General features: G+C 42.7%; 1 protein-coding gene across 1 annotated transcript in view; it reads right to left on the bottom strand.

The window, feature by feature from the left end:
* KIF26B (kinesin family member 26B) overlaps positions 1 to 13086 on the bottom strand; it is a 61106-nt gene extending 48020 nt beyond the window's left edge. The window contains exons 1-5 of the mRNA XM_037393104.1: positions 12902 to 13086; positions 11200 to 11293; positions 8867 to 9129; positions 5801 to 5984; positions 899 to 1058 (exon numbers count right to left, since the gene is read on the bottom strand). Of these exons, the coding sequence (XP_037249001.1) occupies positions 899 to 1058; positions 5801 to 5984; positions 8867 to 9129; positions 11200 to 11293; positions 12902 to 12943 (743 nt within the window). The 5' untranslated portion in view covers positions 12944 to 13086. The remainder of the gene's footprint in view (positions 1 to 898; positions 1059 to 5800; positions 5985 to 8866; positions 9130 to 11199; positions 11294 to 12901) is intronic.
* Positions 13087 to 19171: the final 6085 nt, after the last annotated feature.

Here is a 19171-nt window from a genome sequence, read left to right on the forward strand (position 1 = left end):
ATCCCGTTGTTCCTAACTCCAGATCTCATGTACATGTCCTTCACCAATGGTGACATTCATTAGCAGTTCAATTACAAGATGCTCCTGTAAGCTGCCCCTGTGATGCTAGTTGCTACTCCCCAGGCTTTAGGCTAGAGAAAACCAGCACCATCCACCACATCTGAAACTTCTCAGTAGGAAGCCTGTATGACTAAATGGGCTGGGTAATGAATCCAAGCTTGCTTTCAGACCTGCACAAACGGAGTGAGATGATGCCAAAGAGACGTGAGTACAAAACATACCCACCAGGTGAGCAACTCCGCTCCTTTTCCCGAAGTCACCTGCAGTAGCCAAGGCCACCTGTTGTCTAGCATGGGAAATAATGCCTCATACTTTTTTGCAAGTGAAAGGCTGACACTGAGATTCCAACCATACCACAATAAAATGTAAAATAACCTTGGATCACAGAGGGGATCTCATGACAAGCATGCATGCTCATTGCAACATGTGTCTTCAAGAAACTGAATTCCAAACAATGGCCAGCAAAATGATTTTCTGTATAGGGCTGCATTATGGCAACAATGCTTGCAAAGCAAATACGGAACCGGCTCTCAGATGCTTTGAAACATTCAAAATATCTTTGAACAGTCCTAGAGAACAAAATCCTAACCTGCTGAACTTTGAGCCTGAAGATCTTTAAGACACCTAGGTCCTATTCTAGCAGGTTTCTTCCTGTGAGACCTGAATATCAGACACAGTGCAGCTGTGTTCAGCATCAGGTGGTGCTGAACCTCAGGCAGGTTTTGCTGTACCTCAGGAGGGCTGCACCACTGCTGCTTACCTGGAGCCTGCCTCAAACCCAGGCAAACCAACTGCTAGCAAGCATCTCTCGCTAGGTGTGACACAGAACACCACTTACTTGTATGGGATGTGCTTGCTTCCGTTGACTAGAGCGAGGATGACGTTGCCCAGTGCTGACAAGGAGAGGCAGAGGGCAGGGCTGCCCTCCCGGTTTTTGCTGAGCACTTTCACGCAGCTCCCCAGGTCAATCAGGTGCAAGCGGCTGCGACCTCCCGACACTGCCACAAACAAAACGAACAGTTAGCGTGGGACTCCAGCAGCAGCCTCTCAGCAAGGCAGAAGCCTGGCCACCACCTGCAAAGAGGAACACAGCCCAGAAACTTCTCCTAATTTGTGTCAGCAGCAACAGACGGTGGGGGTTCTGTTAACTCGCTGTCAGCTTTGATTGCTGCACATCACTGTCCACTCCAGACTAGCTTACAAATTGCTGAGGCTTTCAGTACTCACCAGCTCCCGCAGATTTCACTTTGTGAGTGATCATTGTGGGTTTTTGTTGTTTTGGGTGTTTCCCCCCCCCCCCCCCCCCCCCCCCCTTTTTTTTTTAATACAGCTCTGTTAGCCTGTACCTGAGTTGGCTCTGTTTTGTCTCTGTCATTTCTCTTCCTCTGCCCAGAAAACTCCAGGCTGGGAATTGCTGCTTGGTGAACATTGGCCCTGTGGTAGCCTCTCTTATCTTTCCCATCTTGATCGTCAGAAGAATCTGTGGCATCAGCGGGACTTTCAGCTTTGGTTTAAATCGATATACTTCTACATTTGCATTTGGGCTAAGAGAAGGTTTGCCATGCCATGGGTAACGGACTGTCAACACACTGCCCTGCTCTGAAAATTGTTCCTGTAAAACTGTCAGTGGATCCCCGTGTTTTTCCTTGTTTTCTCTGTATCAACACACTACCTTTAATGTGAAAAGGTGCTAAAGTTGAAAAATCAAGATGAGCTGACATTTGATCTCTTCAAAAGCTATGCTTGTGAACCCAGGACAGGGATTCTATAGGCTTTACAGAAGTGCTTCTAGTTCTCTACTCCCTCAAGACAATTCCCTAGCTGGGTTTTTCTGCGTCTGCTCTTGACCACTCCTCCCTATTCTCGAGAGTTAATTTAGAAGCAATCTGTAGGAAAAGGCAGTTTTAGTTCTAGGATCTTAACTCAATAGTTCAGAGCACTATTTGAGGACAACACATAACTCAAACAGGAGTGGAAATACTTTCACATCAGAGTTTACCTCTATGCAAATATATTCACAGTCATTTTGACACAGGACCTCAGCTTATGCATCTGGTAAAGAAATGTATGAGCAGTGGGGGAAGATCAGTTCACAAGGAAAGATGGTGATGGGAGAAACTGCATGATGGGGACCTTAGAAAAGTATTTTCCAGATACATTTAATTTGGAAATGTCTTATCAACCGGAAGTATGTTTTTTCAATGACCCTGCATTCAGTAGCTGTGGTACCATGCCATGGTACACAGGTGTGTAGGTGCCATAGGAGGAAGAAGGAAACAAGCTTACACAGAGATGTGAAGAAGACACTTGGTAAAACTTCTGCATATAAACAGGTGATACACAATCATATCATTTTGCAGATTTGCTCACAGAAAGTCTACTATGAAAAATGCATATAAAACTTAGAAAATATATGGCTCCTAAAGATACACGTCACTATTAGCTGTAACTTAAAACATGTTAACTTACACTGAAAAAAATGAGAGAGGGATTTCATTTTGCAAGCACTGCAAAACACAGGGCTCACTGGTTAGTCTTACTGCCTGGCATCTTGCATGATGCTAAACATTCTGTAAAAATATCCATCCTTTCTGTACAATGTGTTACATACAATGCTGTAATTGTAGGTGATAGCTAATTAAAATGAACAACAATAAAACAAGTAGATTTTTTATGATAAAAGACAAAAGAAACAAAGAGAAAGAAAAGCAAAGAGAAGCAAAGAAAAACAAAGAAAAGCAGAGAGAGAAAAAAAAAGAAAGAAGAAAGAAAAGAAAAGAACAAATAGAGAAGACTTTTTCTGAAAGTGGTTTCTGCTATGGGATTTGAGAATAATATTCCAAAAATGTAGCCAGCATCTCTGTCAACAATTCTTAAAATACAATAACTTGGGCTTCTTTCAAGTCCTGTCAGTTCTTCAGCTACATCAGGTATTAGGCAACAGAGGATTTCCATGTATTAAATTATACTGTGACATTGGTTAAGTCATGCTGAGTATCACGAAACAGAAGTGAAGGATTGACATCTGATTAAAATTAATGTTGGTGGCTAGGCATTCAAAACACAGATTACACGACAACCCATGAAAGGTGTCCGTGGAAGTTTCAGCACCGTGCTCCGAGTGGTGGGAAGAGGTGGGACACTTCTCATGGGGAAGCATCCAGAGGCACGACGGGCTCCCGCACTCACTGCAGAAGGTCAGGCTGCCCTGGGACCCATCCAGGCAGCTGCCCTTTCACCCTGCAACATTCGTGGAGCACTTTTGCCTCAATGCTAAAAGTCCTTAAAGCAATTAGACTGTGGAGTCCCTGAGTCCTCTAAGACTGCTACACTCAGAAAGCTGAAACTACCTTTTTTTTAGTATCCCCCAGTGATTTCCTTTGAAAAACAAAATGTGTTTAGCGGCTACTGAAAATGACTGCAGGTGACTTGACTGAATTATATACAATAAATATTTCTGTTGCTAAGATTACCGGACATTGGGGAAATGAAAGAAAATTGAAAAAATCACTGCCCTTCAAAATCACAGTCATATTGTTTCCAAAGACACTCCAATTACAGAGGCTGAGGAAATCTAGAATTAAGAGAAATAACCGGATTTTTTCTTCTTATTTAGTTTACAAGTCAAAGACAGACATGTTTAGGATGGCAGATCTACTTGCTTGATCTGAAAATGAAGTTATTAGGCAAGTTCTCCACTAATGTGCCTGGCAGCTATAGAGAAAAGAAGTGGAACACCCTGACACTTGGTTTTGTCTGTGGCCACAGAGGCTTCGGAGAGCTGACAGGTGAAAAATGATGGTGCCAGCTCTGCCACAATGCCATTTATTTCAGTGGTGCTGAGCCTGCTTCATGACATTCCTGGTAATGAATCTAACAAGGAGGTAAGTACAATACCAATGCGTTATTCTAAGTCATTTTATACTAAAATCATAACGTTGGCCAACCCTTTAATCTCTTGTGCTTTAGAAGCTGTTTCTTTGGGGGGTTTTGGGGTTTTTTTTTTTCCCCTCTCCTTTTTTAATCCTGTTACTGGAATCTATGTATCTCTACTATCTTCACGTGGGGGTTTTTTGTGGGTTTTTTTTTCTGAAAAGTCCTTCATTACAGCAGGAGCCAGTGGTAATCACTAGGCGCCCTTTCGGAGCAGCTGGAATTCCCCCCTCATTCAATTATCAGTGAGATCTGACCCTGCCTGGCTTGTGAGGCCACTCAGATATGGGAACTTGAAGACAGGAGGTGGTGTGGCCACAAGACAAAGATATAACTAAAGGCAGTGCGTAAAGCATGCCATATTATAATCCAACAGGGTCATGTCTCATTTTTTGAAAATGGGTCATTATAGCCACAGGAAAATAAATTTTCCCTTTTATTAATTGTGTTTGAAAACAGTAGAAAAGGACTGTGCGTACATGTACATGCATGCAGTAAAAAGCATGGAGGATTAATAATTCCCTCAAAATCAGCCATCTTTATTCCTATGAAGCAGTCTGTCTGAGCATTCAGTCTTCCTTTCCACCGCAGAGTGGTTAATTAAGAAACCTTCAGTTAATTGAGATTTCTGCCTGCCAGTTCCACAGGCGTTATTACTTAAACACATGCAAACTGCATTTCCATTTAGAGCAACTTTCTGGTTTTCTCTCTTGTAGCTACAGACAATGTAAATTTTCTGCATTTGAACATTAGACATTAATACTGCAGTGGTGTTCACCCACTGCACATCATAGCTTGCAATCTATTCCTTATTACAAATAACCTATGCAGAGACAGGAGCTGAAACATATGCTGTTTCTGCAGAATTGCTTAAGTCCACAAATTTAAAGAAGCAGAGGTCTCTGGTGTCTTTCAAACAAACATTTTTTCCCCTGTAAAAAATGATTATTAAAAAAAAAAGAATTTTAATGTGAAAGTTTTCTTTTTCGGTGGGGGTGCTTATATTATACAAATCTGTTATCACTGGAACTTAGTAAAAAGCAAACAAACTTCTGTCTCTGGTTATAAACAATCCAGGAGGCTTGGAACAGAAGATAAATACAATAAAAAAATAGAAATAGTGCAAGTCAAATGAAACCTTTGAAAAATATAAAAACATGTAAGTAGGAATGGAAGCATCTTTTCCTCATTTACAATTGAGAGATGGAAGGAATGACACAAGCCAGAGAAAACACCTGTGGCAAAGAGAGGGAGCAAGGCAACCTGAAAAGCCCAGAGCCTTTACAAAGAACCACAAGAGTCCTTTGTACACATGTAGCTGGGCTGGCAACTAAAATATTTTGTATCTCCATGAAAAGGTACAGTTTATGGATTGCCAGCATCAGCTTCCACACACACACTGCCCTATTTAGATGCCGGAGGAGCAGCTAACGTGAGGGTGGCTAGGAATTCCCATCACCACAATATTTTACTCCATGACCTCAACACTGTCGGTAAAGATAATGTTAAAAGCCAGTTGGAAATTTCTTTTTTTTTTTTTTTTAACATAGAGAGGCCCAGACAGTGCTGAGGACTAACTGTTAGTATCTCCACAACAGCAATTAAACTGAGAAGTGATGGTGATAATCCCCAGTGGCATTTGATGGCTGTTGGTGGGTCTTCACCAGGCAGGTGAAGAGCCTGGTATGAATGACTCCACCCTGTGCTGAATGCAGAAACCTGCTAATTTTCATGGCTAAAGAATATTGTTTAAAGCCCATTTGAGTCAGGTTTGGAGGGGACAGAAGGGAGCAAGGGGACAGCTTACTTCCTCCTTTGCCGCTCTTCTCCATGCGGTACTGGTAGATGTGCAGGGTGAAGAGCATGTGGGAGTTGCGGTGGTCCTCCTCATCGCAGTCCCGCTGGCTGCTGCGGCGTGAGGCGATGGCAGCATCCAGGAAGAAGGCAGCCTTCTCTGCTGTAGGGGCACGGAGCTCACTCTGGTTCTGAAGCTGCAGTTAAGACAAGGGAGAAATGACCGAGAAGCTCCCACACAAGGCAACACCACCAGACAACCTCCCTTAGTCAGGGCACACTGTCGGCACGCTGGATCTGAGGGCACCAGGAAGGAGGAGGTGCCCATGGAATGAGACCCTCCTGACACCAGCATGTCCTCCAGGAGCCCCATGATGGAATCCTGGCTTTTGAGTGTTCTCTCTTGGGGTATCTCTGGTTGAAGCTGCTACACATAAACCCCAGCAAACTGGGAACCGTTCCACGGGCCGGACAGGTGCATAAATTTCTTCCTTTGCTTTCCCAGAATTTTAAGCCATTTATGCTTATTACTTATTCATTATTTTCATTATTTTTACTGCCTTTTTTCCCCCTGCATTGCTGGTTCTGGCAATCACTATGTCCTTCTGATAATCAGAAGTGGGGGGAAAAAAATTGTGTGAGAAACACCGATCCCAGAATCAACAGCTGGTGGAGACGGGCAGGGGCAGGACTGTGCATTACCCTTCAGAAAGTGTTAAAAGGGAGCAGTCCACAGATAAATAACAAGACTGAAGCCCCACAGCATGTGGGGAGCAGCACAGAAGAGAAGCCTCTTTTTTGCCCCTTCATACCACAAGCTTATGCATCTGCTGACAAGCCAGGGCAATCCATTAAAGGGAACAAGGCAGGTAATGCACATACAGTCACATTTGCTGGACCTCAACCCCAGTCACCAGCCTCCTCTTATCTGTCTCAAGTGATAGACAGCATAGGAGGGCAGGCATTATTACCCGCCCCCCGCCCCCGCCCCGCAATGTTAGGAATGCATGCATGTTTCGTGTCACCCAAGATTAGTTTTTCAGTGGAAGGGACATGTGACTGTGCGATCTTATGGCATCAGTTCTGGTAGTATGCAGAGATGGCCTGCAGCCCATAGGATAGGCTTGTTTTGCCTGGTGTAAAAACAGGGACAAGCTCCCATCTGCAGGGTTTGTTCCCCTACTGTGTAATACAGCTAGAAGTCAGGTTCTCCTAAAGAAGACAGTCCTCCTGTCTTCTCTTCCTGACCATTGATCAGCCTGAGGAGGGATAAAGGCAACACTGTGCATGGGAGGGGGTGACACAGCTGAAGGCTAAGCTCTCTCTAGAAAGAGGGAGAGGAGCAGGAAGGGGTTAACCAGGCAAGCAGAAGGCAGGCCAGTCTGTGGGCTGATCTCACTAATGTAAGCAACAAGAAAATGTGCATACTTGGAAAGGCCCAATGACAGACAGTATGACATATGGTGATTATTCATTTACTACACACACTGCTGATTTTGCGTATCTGCGTGGCTACAATATAATATCTTCCCTTCATCTGAGCATTTTGAGAATTCAGGTGTAGGACACAGGACTCCAGAATATCACTATGTCTTGTGAACACACATAAAAGGCTTCTTTTCTTGCAAATCGATGCAGTATCTTACACTGCAGAGATACACAGGTGTCTCATGGAGCTACCTTTTCTCCACCGATCTAAAATAATTTTGCATATAGCTGTTCTGTATCTAAATGAAAATAAGCAACACAAATGGGATATTTATTATTATTGTTGTTGCTGTGCTTAAATACCTTAGTAAAGAATAGTTGAAGGAGAGGCCAGTGGTTACACGGTTATGTAACGGATGTAATCTACATATGCTAATTCAGATCTTAACTGGCCCTTCTATCACCCCAATGGGAACTGTGAAGACTCAAGTCTCCCACCTTTTATTCACTAGACTGCACCCATTCTAGATACCAGAGGGTGAGATCTCGTGATACTCTTATGTTTTTCATACAGCACCAAAGCCAGGAGTCAAGGGAGAACGAGAACCTTAATTGTTATTTTTAATCAAGACATAACTTTGTAGTCCCTGGGTAGAATGGAAAAGAATGGAAAATATGACCTAAGTATGTCTAAAAGCCATAAACCACAAAGAGATAAACCACAAAATTTATTACTTGCTATTTAAAATCTCATGATTCATTACTTTTGTGGATGTGAATCATGATTTCTAGACGCTTGGAGCTGGAAATAGGGTACGTGACCCTGTAGGTCTGTTCCCTGCTTCCTCCATTCCCCAGCCTTGGACAGCCAGTGTCCTGCAGGTTCTCCCGAAGCAGCCTTTGCTTTTAAGGTTGAAAGAATGGATTCAAGCTCCATCCTGCTGGTTTGCTCCCTCTTCATCTACTCACGCAAACTGCAGATTTACTCCTTCAGAGACAGCAAAATAAAAGAATAAGTTCTTTTCCCCTCAAACCAAGAGGGGGGAAAAAATAGGGCTGCTGAGACTTTCTAGTGGTTACCCAGGAAATACACCAGCCACTTACTCATTCCTGCTAAACCTCCAAACCTGAGAAGAGTTTGAGTTATTCTTGGCTTGCCCAGCTCACAAATTTATTTCTTGGCAGCAATTAATAAGTAGCAATTAATGCTTCCTACAACATTGCTAATGAAAAGGTTATAAATAATGTAGTTTATAAAGAGATAAACAGCCATATTAATGGCCTTCAGCTATTTGTGCAGTACTGTAAATATTTTAGCTTGTTGTTTTACAAAAAAGAGATCACACTTTTTCCTTTTTTTTTTTTTTTTTAAGAATGAGGTGAATTTTAGTTTGCACTGAATGTTTTCGTATTTTATTGCAAACACAAGCCCCTGCTCAATACCAGTTATACCAGAGGTACAAATATTTAGGCCAGGAGAGCAGATGGCCCTGCAGCTGCAGGTCATCATGTTCTTGCATGTTTTATAGTAAACACTTTCAAGTCTATGAACTTTATGCTCTGGGTAGTTCTTGAATTTGAACCATCTTAACAGAAAAAAAAAAAAAAAATCACATTGCTTGTTTCAGTGTAAAATGAACCTTGGATTCACCTGCATGCCACAAATGGGGTCTTCACAAAGGTAGACACCTGGGGACTGGCCATCTTGCAGGCTGCCTGTGGCCACTTCTGACAACAGGTCTCTCAGATTTTCTTCCTTCCCCCATACTTCCACCGCAGAAATTCGGACCGAGAAGCGGGCTCCCGTCTTCTCTTTGCGTTCGTTAATCAACTTGAAGAGCCAGGAGATGGCACAAGGGATTATGCCGAGGTTTTGCATGGAATCATCCTTCCCGATCATGGTGTATGACTTTCCTGTCAGGAATGGGGGGATGGAGAAGAGATAACAACATCACTCCCAGGACCTTCACAGCCTTCTGCCAAGAGAGATTATCTTGCACAGCCTCATGAAAGCGACTTCTTCATTACAATAAGGACAGTCAGCAAGGGAGAAAGATAGGCAGGCAGACAAATAGGACATGGAACATGCAGATGAAATCTTGAGCTGTTTTCAAAAATCATTTCCTCGTGCATTCCCCTGACATCTCCCATCCCCCAGGCAGGGTGCTTCAGGTCCCAACCACACAACACTGTAGCCCCTGCCGTGGGTGGGTGGCGGGGGGAATTGAGCAGGGCAGGACTGCCATGGTCTCTAAAAATCCCTACTGTGCGTTTAGTGTTCTTTGAATAGCATTTTACTTCAAACAGTCTATTACGCTTCGGTTGGGATTGCTGGAAACCTGCTCCCAGGATCATACAGATATAACTTCATCCAGAAAAACCCCAACAGCTGCATGTGCTCTTTTAGTGCAGAAGTGTGTCCACAACAAGAAATGTTTCTCCTGGGTCAAAACTTGCCCCTGGTTTGCTATCATTTGACTTTGCAATTATAGCTCTGGCTTGTCTCTCCTCTAAAACGTTTGCTGATTATGAACAGACACACAGTACTATCTGATACCGCTTTAGGTGTCACGACGTATAACACTTTTAGACAACTTTTCTAAAGCTCCTAAATTTATAAGCCAAATGATAAAGGTATACACAGTTTCAGGCAAATACTTATGGATTCTTTACCTTGTTGACTTCCTCATGTTGAATCTCTGTGGAAAAAGATGAGTGAGGAAAGTATGTCTATGCACGTGCCTGTGGCGAGGTCCGGGTGTGCCTGTGGCTGGTGGCACAGGGCAGTGCAGGCACCGAAGCTCCTGCTCCAGCAGAGCCCCAGCTGGGCCACCTCTCTAAAGGGCACCGTGCACTTGTGAGACACTTACCTGGCGGCTTTCTTCTCCTTCTTATTTACCATCCCCTGTTTGGCAGGTCACAGGGGGTTCAATATCCAAGTGTCACTCCTGGCTGGCCCAGAGGGGCTTTGTGGTAAGTTGGACCAGTGGCCCTGCTCCCTTCATTGTACCCGAGCTGGTGGCATTACAGCACTCGGGACTCTCCAGTCTTTGTTGCCTATAATTTGGGATAATCATGGCCTGATTACAGCTTGATTTCTTTATCATCTGAAAAACTGATTTATTCTTTTAAATGATATATGTAATGCTTCTTTGAGATGGTAAAGAACAGGGATCATTGTACACACACAATACAATGCTCTTAATTACAGATACAGTATTTTCAAAATACTAGTAGATAAGCATGAACAAAACCCATGACTACTCTTGAAATCCACTTATTTCAAAAGAATGGTGTGTTAATGATGATGATTCTTCTTTTTATTGTCTTTCCACAAATACCTGAAATGCTGTTGATGCGTTTGCAAAGTGCGAGCTTTGACCCACTGGTAACATTCAGTAAATCATTAGAACAGGATTTGTTGGAGACAGAATAGGAAGAGGTTCATAATGAGGGAATTGTCTAATTAGGGAATAGAATATAAATCAAACATTGCAAGTGCCCAGTCACAGCACTTGAATTGTGCCATCACAAACGTCAAGTACTTGAGTGGTTGTTTCCAGCCTTTACACAGCCTGATAGAAGTGGTATTTTGGCAAAGAGTCTCCAACACCAAGCACATTTGTAAAACTGCAGATCACTGTCAGATCATTCATTAGCAATTCACTGTTGGATCATTCATTAACAATTGAAGACAGTGCTAAAAATTGCTATAGTACTCAGGGGACAGAATGAAGCAACAACTCAAAGATAACTTCTGTTTCAAAGAGCATGCTGCCCAACATTTAGACAATATGCAAAGTGAATAGATGTGTAAGCAGAAGGTGAAGGTGTAGTACAAGGTCATGCACAGTGTACCACTTTCAAATACAATTACTATGCACAGACAAATGAAAATTTGTTTTCCCTAATCTAATGAACTAGCAGTCTTGGGTTAAAAATATTCACTTTGCTGCTTGAGTAAGGAAATTTAACAATACCAACCAAGCTTGGCATGGCCAAAGCAGAACACACAGCCATCTGCCCCATTGACCACAGACTGGATCACCTCAGCCACAGTCCCAGCACATACTTCAGCCTGTAACAGGTATTAAAAAACAAAGAAAAAACAAAACAAAACAAAACAACAAAAAAAAAACAAACAAACAAAAACAGAAAAAAAAGAAGGAAAAAAAAGAAAGAAAATAAACCCATTAACAATAATAAGGAAAATCAACAGAGTATTTTTACTAGAAAATGGTTGTAAGATCATCAGTGTCCCAGCTAGCATGTTGAAATATCAAATAGTTTAATCTTGCTTGTCTCATTCATGTGCCCTATGCTGTTGCTGGGAATGGCGTTACTTGTGTAAGCACACAAAGCAGGACTTTTGTTCTGTGTCAAGTAAGTTTCATTTGCTGAAGCATCAACATCCTTTGTGGAGTTAAGCAAAATACACACACTGTAAGGGGATGCAGATGGTTTGTTAGAATTGCCTATTTAGGGGACTTAAAAAAAAAAGAGAAAAAACAACCAATACTAAGAATTTTTACAGGCTCTATTATTTCCCCAATTATTCCCCAAATATTGAACTCCCCTGAGTTCAATTCTACTAGCAGGTGGGTAAGGAATGTAAGGGGAACACACAGCCACTTTGGAATTAGCTAGGTGACATTTCTTAATTTCTCTATGTTATTATGAGCTGTCTGAGGTTTTTGCAGCAGTAGGCTCTATCCTGAAGGCTGTAGCAGTAGTTTAAGAAGTACAACACACAGATTTAACCTGGGCATTCTTAGATTTAAAGTTCCAGCAGGCTGAATGGTCTGCAGTGCGTCTGCCCATCAACAATGGGTGAAACGAAATTAGAATTAGCAGTTCAGGTGAATGTAAAGCGCTTCGCATTTGGTACTAAATCATGTAAATTCACCTCGTTCATAGGCGTTTCTTGACTGTCTCTATAATTGTAAATAAAATGGGCCAAGAAAGGGACTGTTCACAGGCATCCTGGCATTAGAATGGGAGGTGCTTGCTGCAGGGACCAGAATTAGGTCAGGGACTGCTCTAATGGTACAATCATATGAGGGTGCTTTAGCTGGCCCTGTGTCCTACCTCTGTCTAGTTAAGTGTGCAGAAACAGTCTTACAGCACAGTTTTCTAATTATACTTTGCAATGTTACTTTACTCTTCTTCTGTCCTCCTCGTGACGTTTGGGTAACATAGTTTATCAAACCAAAGAAATCTAATAAAATAAGAAATCGGAATATTTACACATGATTAACGGTTCGTGGGTTAAAATCCCCATGCTCCTACTGTAAACTGTACAATAGAATACTGAATAAATAATCCTTGAGTTTTTAATGAATAGAGGACTGCATTGGATAACTGCAGTTCTGATCAGATTACTGTATACACCAGATAATAAGATCTTACAATATACAATAACTTGTTGATATTGAGGATTTGCCCACTAGGTACCATTTAGCACATACCCTGCACATATAATTTTAAGTGCAGTTATTTAAAGAATAAAGAAAACACACCATTACCAAAATATGATTTAATAAGCCGGTATCGTTATTGATGACATCGGTGGGCCAAATTGAGCCCTGCTCTAACTGCACTGGAAGTACCATCGTTGCAGCACAAACTAATTTGGCTCTGGTGCCTGCTGTTGTCTAGATAACTGTTCTGATCACACATCGCCTACCTGTGATGCATCCTGGGGGAAAACCGCATCGAAAGCAAACATCTTGGGTGGAACCTGGTTGCCCCTTTTCTGGAAAGCATTCTGACCTCCACAAGCCAATGGGTCGTACAGTGTGATTTGCTTCTTACGGGGGTCAACTTTTAAGAAAGAGCTGGACTCAGATGTGTCTCTGGCAAGCGTGGAAGAGATGCGCACCATGACTTTGACCTGTCAGCAAACACACAAAAAGATGATCACATTTGATTAGTCTGTTGGATGCTCTGGACTGGTATGTTGAATGAATTTTCCAGTTACACTCGACCATATCACGCTTGCTGTAGCATCTCGGTGGAAGTCAGTGAAGACACAGGAATTATTATAGGCAGAATTTGGCCTAAAATACACAGTGAACAAAGCCAGAACTCATCTCCGTCTATTTCAACAAGCAACTTGTGTATTGAGACTTACAAGGCACTTCCATGGTGTTTAAGCATCGATGTTATGCATGTACAATGATGAAGCGTTACACCACCTTGTCTTACTCTCAATATAAATTGAATATTAACTGTACCCCAGTGGCCCAATTAAGAAAACTGAAAGGTAATCTAGACTGCTAAGCTATCAGAACTGTTGTGGTTTCTACGAAGCAATCTGATCGATAAAAACACATAAAAGCCAGATCCATAATTTACACCTTTCCAATTCTAATCCAAACGTGAAAAGATGAAGTGTTCAGTTCTAAGTGTCATCATCAACGAGTCGTGAAAAGAGCCCTGTTTTAACAATCAGGTTTTGAAATTATCATCGAGGGAGTGGAATGTAATAAGCGATGAAAGATTTGTTAAAACATGTTAGCTCACAACTCATTAAACGGCTACATAATAAAGCGTTATTCCTAAGACAAAAATACATCTTCATGGGTTTAATGAGGTTATGCTGCATCCTTAGCCCAGTTGGTAAGCAATTTAGAGTAAGTAAAAGTGACTACGATCAGTCTGGCTTTGGTTCTCCCCGTGAATCCACCAAACAGACGAGTTCCTGAACTTCACAGGGCAAACGTCCCCTCTCCAACAGCTCCAGCCATGCGGCGCAGGCTGCGGCCTACAGCAGACTGACTTCCAGCCAGGCAGAACTTCTACATCGGTGCTCCTTAATTGTACAGCACTTGTACCAAACCCACTTTGGGTTGGCACGCCAGGGACCACGAAGTGTCACCCCAGCAGAGGGGGAGAGCACGCCTGCTGCTGGCGTGGCAGGGGCACCCTGCAAGGAGGTCAGAACCCTGTAAGTCAAAGGTGGCTGCAGTCCCAGTTGGCCTCATGGAGACCGGAGCTCTTTGCATGCAGATCTCATTTCATGCTGGCCTAAGATCATCCCACATGGAAATAAGTCAGCTGCTTTGAGAGGTAAAATCTGGGAAATTTCATTTGGAACACAACTCCTTTGAAGAAAACGGAATGAGGCCAGAGATTAATGGGAATTATTCGGTATTTTTTGTGATATCTGTGAGTCCAGCTGGTGATTTGACTCTTTGCATTTTAACCTGAGAAAACAAGTTGTGGTTAGATGGTGAAAAGGCCATGAATCTGTGAACATGATTTCAGTGTTATGCAATATAGTTGAGGGGAAAAAGGAAAAATACAGCTTGGGTGTGAACGGTTTCTCTTAACTGCTCAGTTAAGCTGTTTATGAAACCTAACCTCTAACTAAAAAAGCCACTTCTAATATTTTGCCAAAGCATTCTACTAAACCCAAAGCAGAGCTGATTTCTACTAAGGACAAAGGCAGTCAACACCCTTGGTCAGTCCACATGAACTGGGCAAGGCTGGAATGTTGGAATGTTTATTCCAGCTCTAGGTCTCCTGGTAGCTCAGAAGGGAGGCACTAGCTGAATTAGCAAGGAAGGGAGGGAGTACAACACTGCAAGTCCCAGAAGAGCAAGAAAACAAAGGGCAATAGCAGCCTTGATCTGTTTTCCACCTTGGATGCCTTTGGCTTTTTCTACCGTGCCCCACATTTTTAAACAGATGCCAATATCAAGAGCATTAGACTAATCTGTTGAAAACCAAAATAAAAAGTATTCTTCAACTATTTGAAATAAAATACTTGCTCTGCTTTAAAAAGGTCTTCCCCCAGAAGTTTTATGTGTATTTCTGGCTGCTATGAATTCATGTCTTCCAGATCCTTGATCCCCGTGTGCAAAGGAGAGTTAACTGAATAACCCTGGGGCTACGTTTCTTTGGGTTTTGGAGAATGGATAATGCATGAAATTTAACAACCCTTCATACAGGCAGTCTAAGAGTTCTTTCTTGCCTCAAACTGTATGGGCATTCAGTTTTAACTTCAGCTACACCAGTTTTGTTACATTTTAATATCACTGGCTTGGGTCCTGATTTAAACCTGTTCACACAAAATCAGATTAATTCCTGTTACTTCTTACTGAAGTAATACTGCAAATCCTCCTAACTCCCAACAGCTATAGTGATGGAAGGTTTATCTTTCCCTGAAGTAAAAGACCAATTTAACTGAAATCCTAAAAATTTACCAGCATCAGATAAACTGAATGAACTGCTATAAAAAAAATGCTCAACTCAGAAGTCCCAGGAGTTGTCTATACATACATTTTGTGACCATTTGGCTCCTCCACTCTGGCAAATACAGAAATTTCTTAAGAAAAATACTGCTATTGCCATGACCCTGTGCATTTCCTGTGGACCTCTGTATTTCCTGTAGGATTTTTGTTTTGGGACTTAATGGTTCATAGAATCATAGAATCACTTAGGTTGGAAAAGACCCTTAAGACCGAGTCCAACCTTTAACCTAACACTGCCAAGTCCACCACTAAACCATATCCCTAAGCACTGCATCTACGTAGAATCGCAGAAGCATTTTGGTTGGAAATGACCATGTTTGTGTGTTAGGGCAGAGAAATATCATATTGATAGCATGGGGGTATCCCGATAGCTGGACCACTTCTTACTCTGGAGCTAGCTTGTTTGCAGCTGACGTGACGTCTGTGCACCTTGGTAATTCCTCTCACCTCCATTTAGACCAGCCTGCAGGAGCTGTCTCCATCTGAGCCAGTTGTCTGACCCCTCTGTAGACAACAGAGAGAAACAGGCACTTCCAGCACTTATTCATGGGGTCTGTTTTATAGACCTGCCTTCCAGATAAGATGCGTTGCACACCGCGAACGCTTCTTGCTTTCCCAATACCACCACAGGCATCTGAAATGATTACCTGAGATGTAGGTGCCTACACTGCAAGCTGTCTAAAGTTATTCTTTTTGCTGTAGGCAGAATAAAAATGCTTGTCCTGGGAAGTACAGTCCCTGGCCCGAATTCAGCAGCACGCACAAATCTGTGTGAAAGTCTTCAGCAAAAATTATGGGCTAGCAAAAATAAAGATGAATGCATGAGTGTGATGGAAATTGAACACAAGTAGTAACACTAAATTATTTGAGCTCATCTGGTAATTTGTAGAGCCTAGAGTATTCTTCCAGGCAAGTTTCACACCAGTGTAACTCTTCCAGATTACTCCTGATTTATGTATGTTAATTGAGAAGACAGTTATATCCTGGCTGTGCGAAAAACACATCCACTACATGCCACAGAGCTGTGACTATAGCAAAAACCCAACAAACAGGCAAGATACAGGCAAACTTCAGTCTGGAGAAACATATATAGGGATTCAGACTGCATAGTGACTGTGGCACAATGAGCTAGGTGGACCAAAACAGATTTTAAAACACCTGAGCTAGATATATCACCCAAGGAGACTGGCACGCTTGTGGTCTGGAAATGGGGCTGAGCCTGGGGAGCTGGGACCCCTCCCAGCGGCTGTGCCTCGGGTGCTGTAGGATTGTGAGCCAGTGATGCAGTCCGTTTCACCCTCCCCACCTGCACAACGGGCTAAATCGAGCTTCCTCCACCAGCAGGCACACCATCATTACTGGCCCTCAAGGACGGGCAGTCGCCATTAGGTAGGCACTCCGTTATTAACCATTACTATGCATGTAACCTAAACCCAAGGATCCGCGCAAAGCATCTCCTAGTGGGGGTTATGACAAGAGTAAATCAACCAAGCTACAGCAGTAGAAACGATGGGGGACCATGTCCTCCTGCCCTGCCGTTTCACACTCCTGTGGGTGATGTATAGCGGGGGGGAGCGGAGGGGCTCAGAGCCCGTGCTGGCCCCCTCAGTCCATGCCGCGGGAGAAGCAGCGCCAGGACAGGCACACAGGACTCTGCCAGCTACGGGGTAGCTCAGGAACTTAGTGGACTTAAAAGACTTCAGTTCAATTTAAGGAACAGACGGGCTGAAGTTCACCGTGATGCTCTGTGGAAGGCAGAAATACAGTGCGGTTAATTTGAAACCAACTGAACAGTGACGTTTAAGAACTCTAATACTTTATGCTTGCAATTTATATTTAAATAAATTGTGAATTGAACATCTCCTTAAAAAGAAGAAAGCAGGTTTTCTGCTTCAGTTCCTATGTGTCATTACTCCTTTAGTCCAATGCTACAGTTTCCCACTAATCTCTTGTAATTGAAGCATTTAAGAGAGACCGCTTGCGATTAATGGGACCACTCAGGCTGCCAGAAATTCTTACTCGAACCCCAGCGACCGGGTCTTGGCAGCACCCAGCCTCGGACGCACCTCTGACCATTCCTACAGGAAAACATGGAAGCAGTTTCTTGAGATACGCACTATCGGAAAAACAAACAAAACAAACAGCCTGGGCCTAATTTTGATCGAATTTTACACTCATGCCAATCTGGCTGAACCCATGAAGAATTACCTTAGGTTAAGAATGGAGAGAGAGGATAAAAGAAAAGGTCACTTGCTCTGCATCACTATTGTGCCTTTTCGACGATAAAACTTCACCTCTTCATTCTGCTCAGGCTCAGGTATTTTTTAATGTGTTTTCTCCTCTGAGTCCACAGGATTTCATTTGACAACTACGCAGTCCAACAGGACCCTCATTTACTCTGGATTTCAGTCCCCCCCTGCAAAGATTTGTCCTGTTCTACCGTCACTGAATCCCACAATATTACTCCTGATGTGCAATGCCACAAATGAAAGCAGAATCAGAGCTCTGCTGTTCAGGTTTTAACAACAAAGTTTCTTTGCATTTTTGTATATGAATTTTATATGCATATTATGTATATAATCTACATACATATACAATAATATACACAACTATATATATGCATTTATTTTATATGTGTGTGTATTTAAATTGTATACATTATTTGTAAAAAGCATACACGTTTTCTGAATATATATAAAAATAATGTATACACTTTTCATAAATTTATCTCTACATGGTAATCATTGGCACTGAAGAGTTCCTTCATGGGTACCATTCAGTGGCATCAAGGGCAGATACAGGGGAATTGCTGTACTATCACTATACTTCTGTACCGTTAAAATAAGCACAGACCTTTTCGTCAGCTCTGTTGCAATTTCTGAACCACGTCCCTTTGGTTCTCCTTTGTTATTATTTAGTGCATCCCTATTACACATCAACTATTTCTTGAAGAGTCAATTTGCTAATTGCAGGATTTTCCCCAGCTGAACACAATTTGTGACCTACCACCACAGACCTTTTGTTATGTTCTTGCTCTGTGGAGCAGGACAAAGGTTCAGCACGCTCTGCAAAGTAGAACTGATGCCACAGCAAAAAAAAAAAAAAAAAAAAAAAAAAGACAACAGAGCCCAGTTCCGGTCACTGACACCCCCGTGTCTCCTTGGCCCACAGGGGTCTGTCTGGAGGACTGGCAGCAAAATGAGCACAGAAGATGGGAGAGGTAAGCTGTGTCAAATCTGTAGCACACACAAATAACTACAAACAGAAGCTTGAACAAGGCAACGCAAGCAACTGGGGACTGACACCGAGGATACTCTCACATCCTTCTACTTCTAAGATTTCGTTTGGGGTTCATTTATCTAATTACTGCAGGGACAGGGCTAGACAGCTGTTGCTTTGGGCACTGTGCGTGCCTTTCTGAGCTGCTTTTCTCATCCATCATACCAGCAGCTTGTTGGATGTGTGCTGGGTAGCGGTGGGAGGCAGGAGCTGTGGTGCAGTCACGGGCAAGCTGGGCCAGCCAGGGCTATTGAGCTGTATTAGCACTCCATCAATGTAATGGCAACCACTGGCTGCAGGAACAGCCTTATTGGAGGTTAATGAAGAGTGGGGGTTGTAATTTCTCACTGTTACAGTTGTAAATAATAGTGGCAGGCACACATTTTTTGCTGGAGCCAGCCACAAGGTACTACAGCACA

The sequence above is a fragment of the Falco rusticolus genome, chromosome 6 (genome assembly GCF_015220075.1).
Source record: "Falco rusticolus isolate bFalRus1 chromosome 6, bFalRus1.pri, whole genome shotgun sequence".
NCBI classification, from domain to species: Eukaryota; Metazoa; Chordata; class Aves; order Falconiformes; family Falconidae; genus Falco; species Falco rusticolus.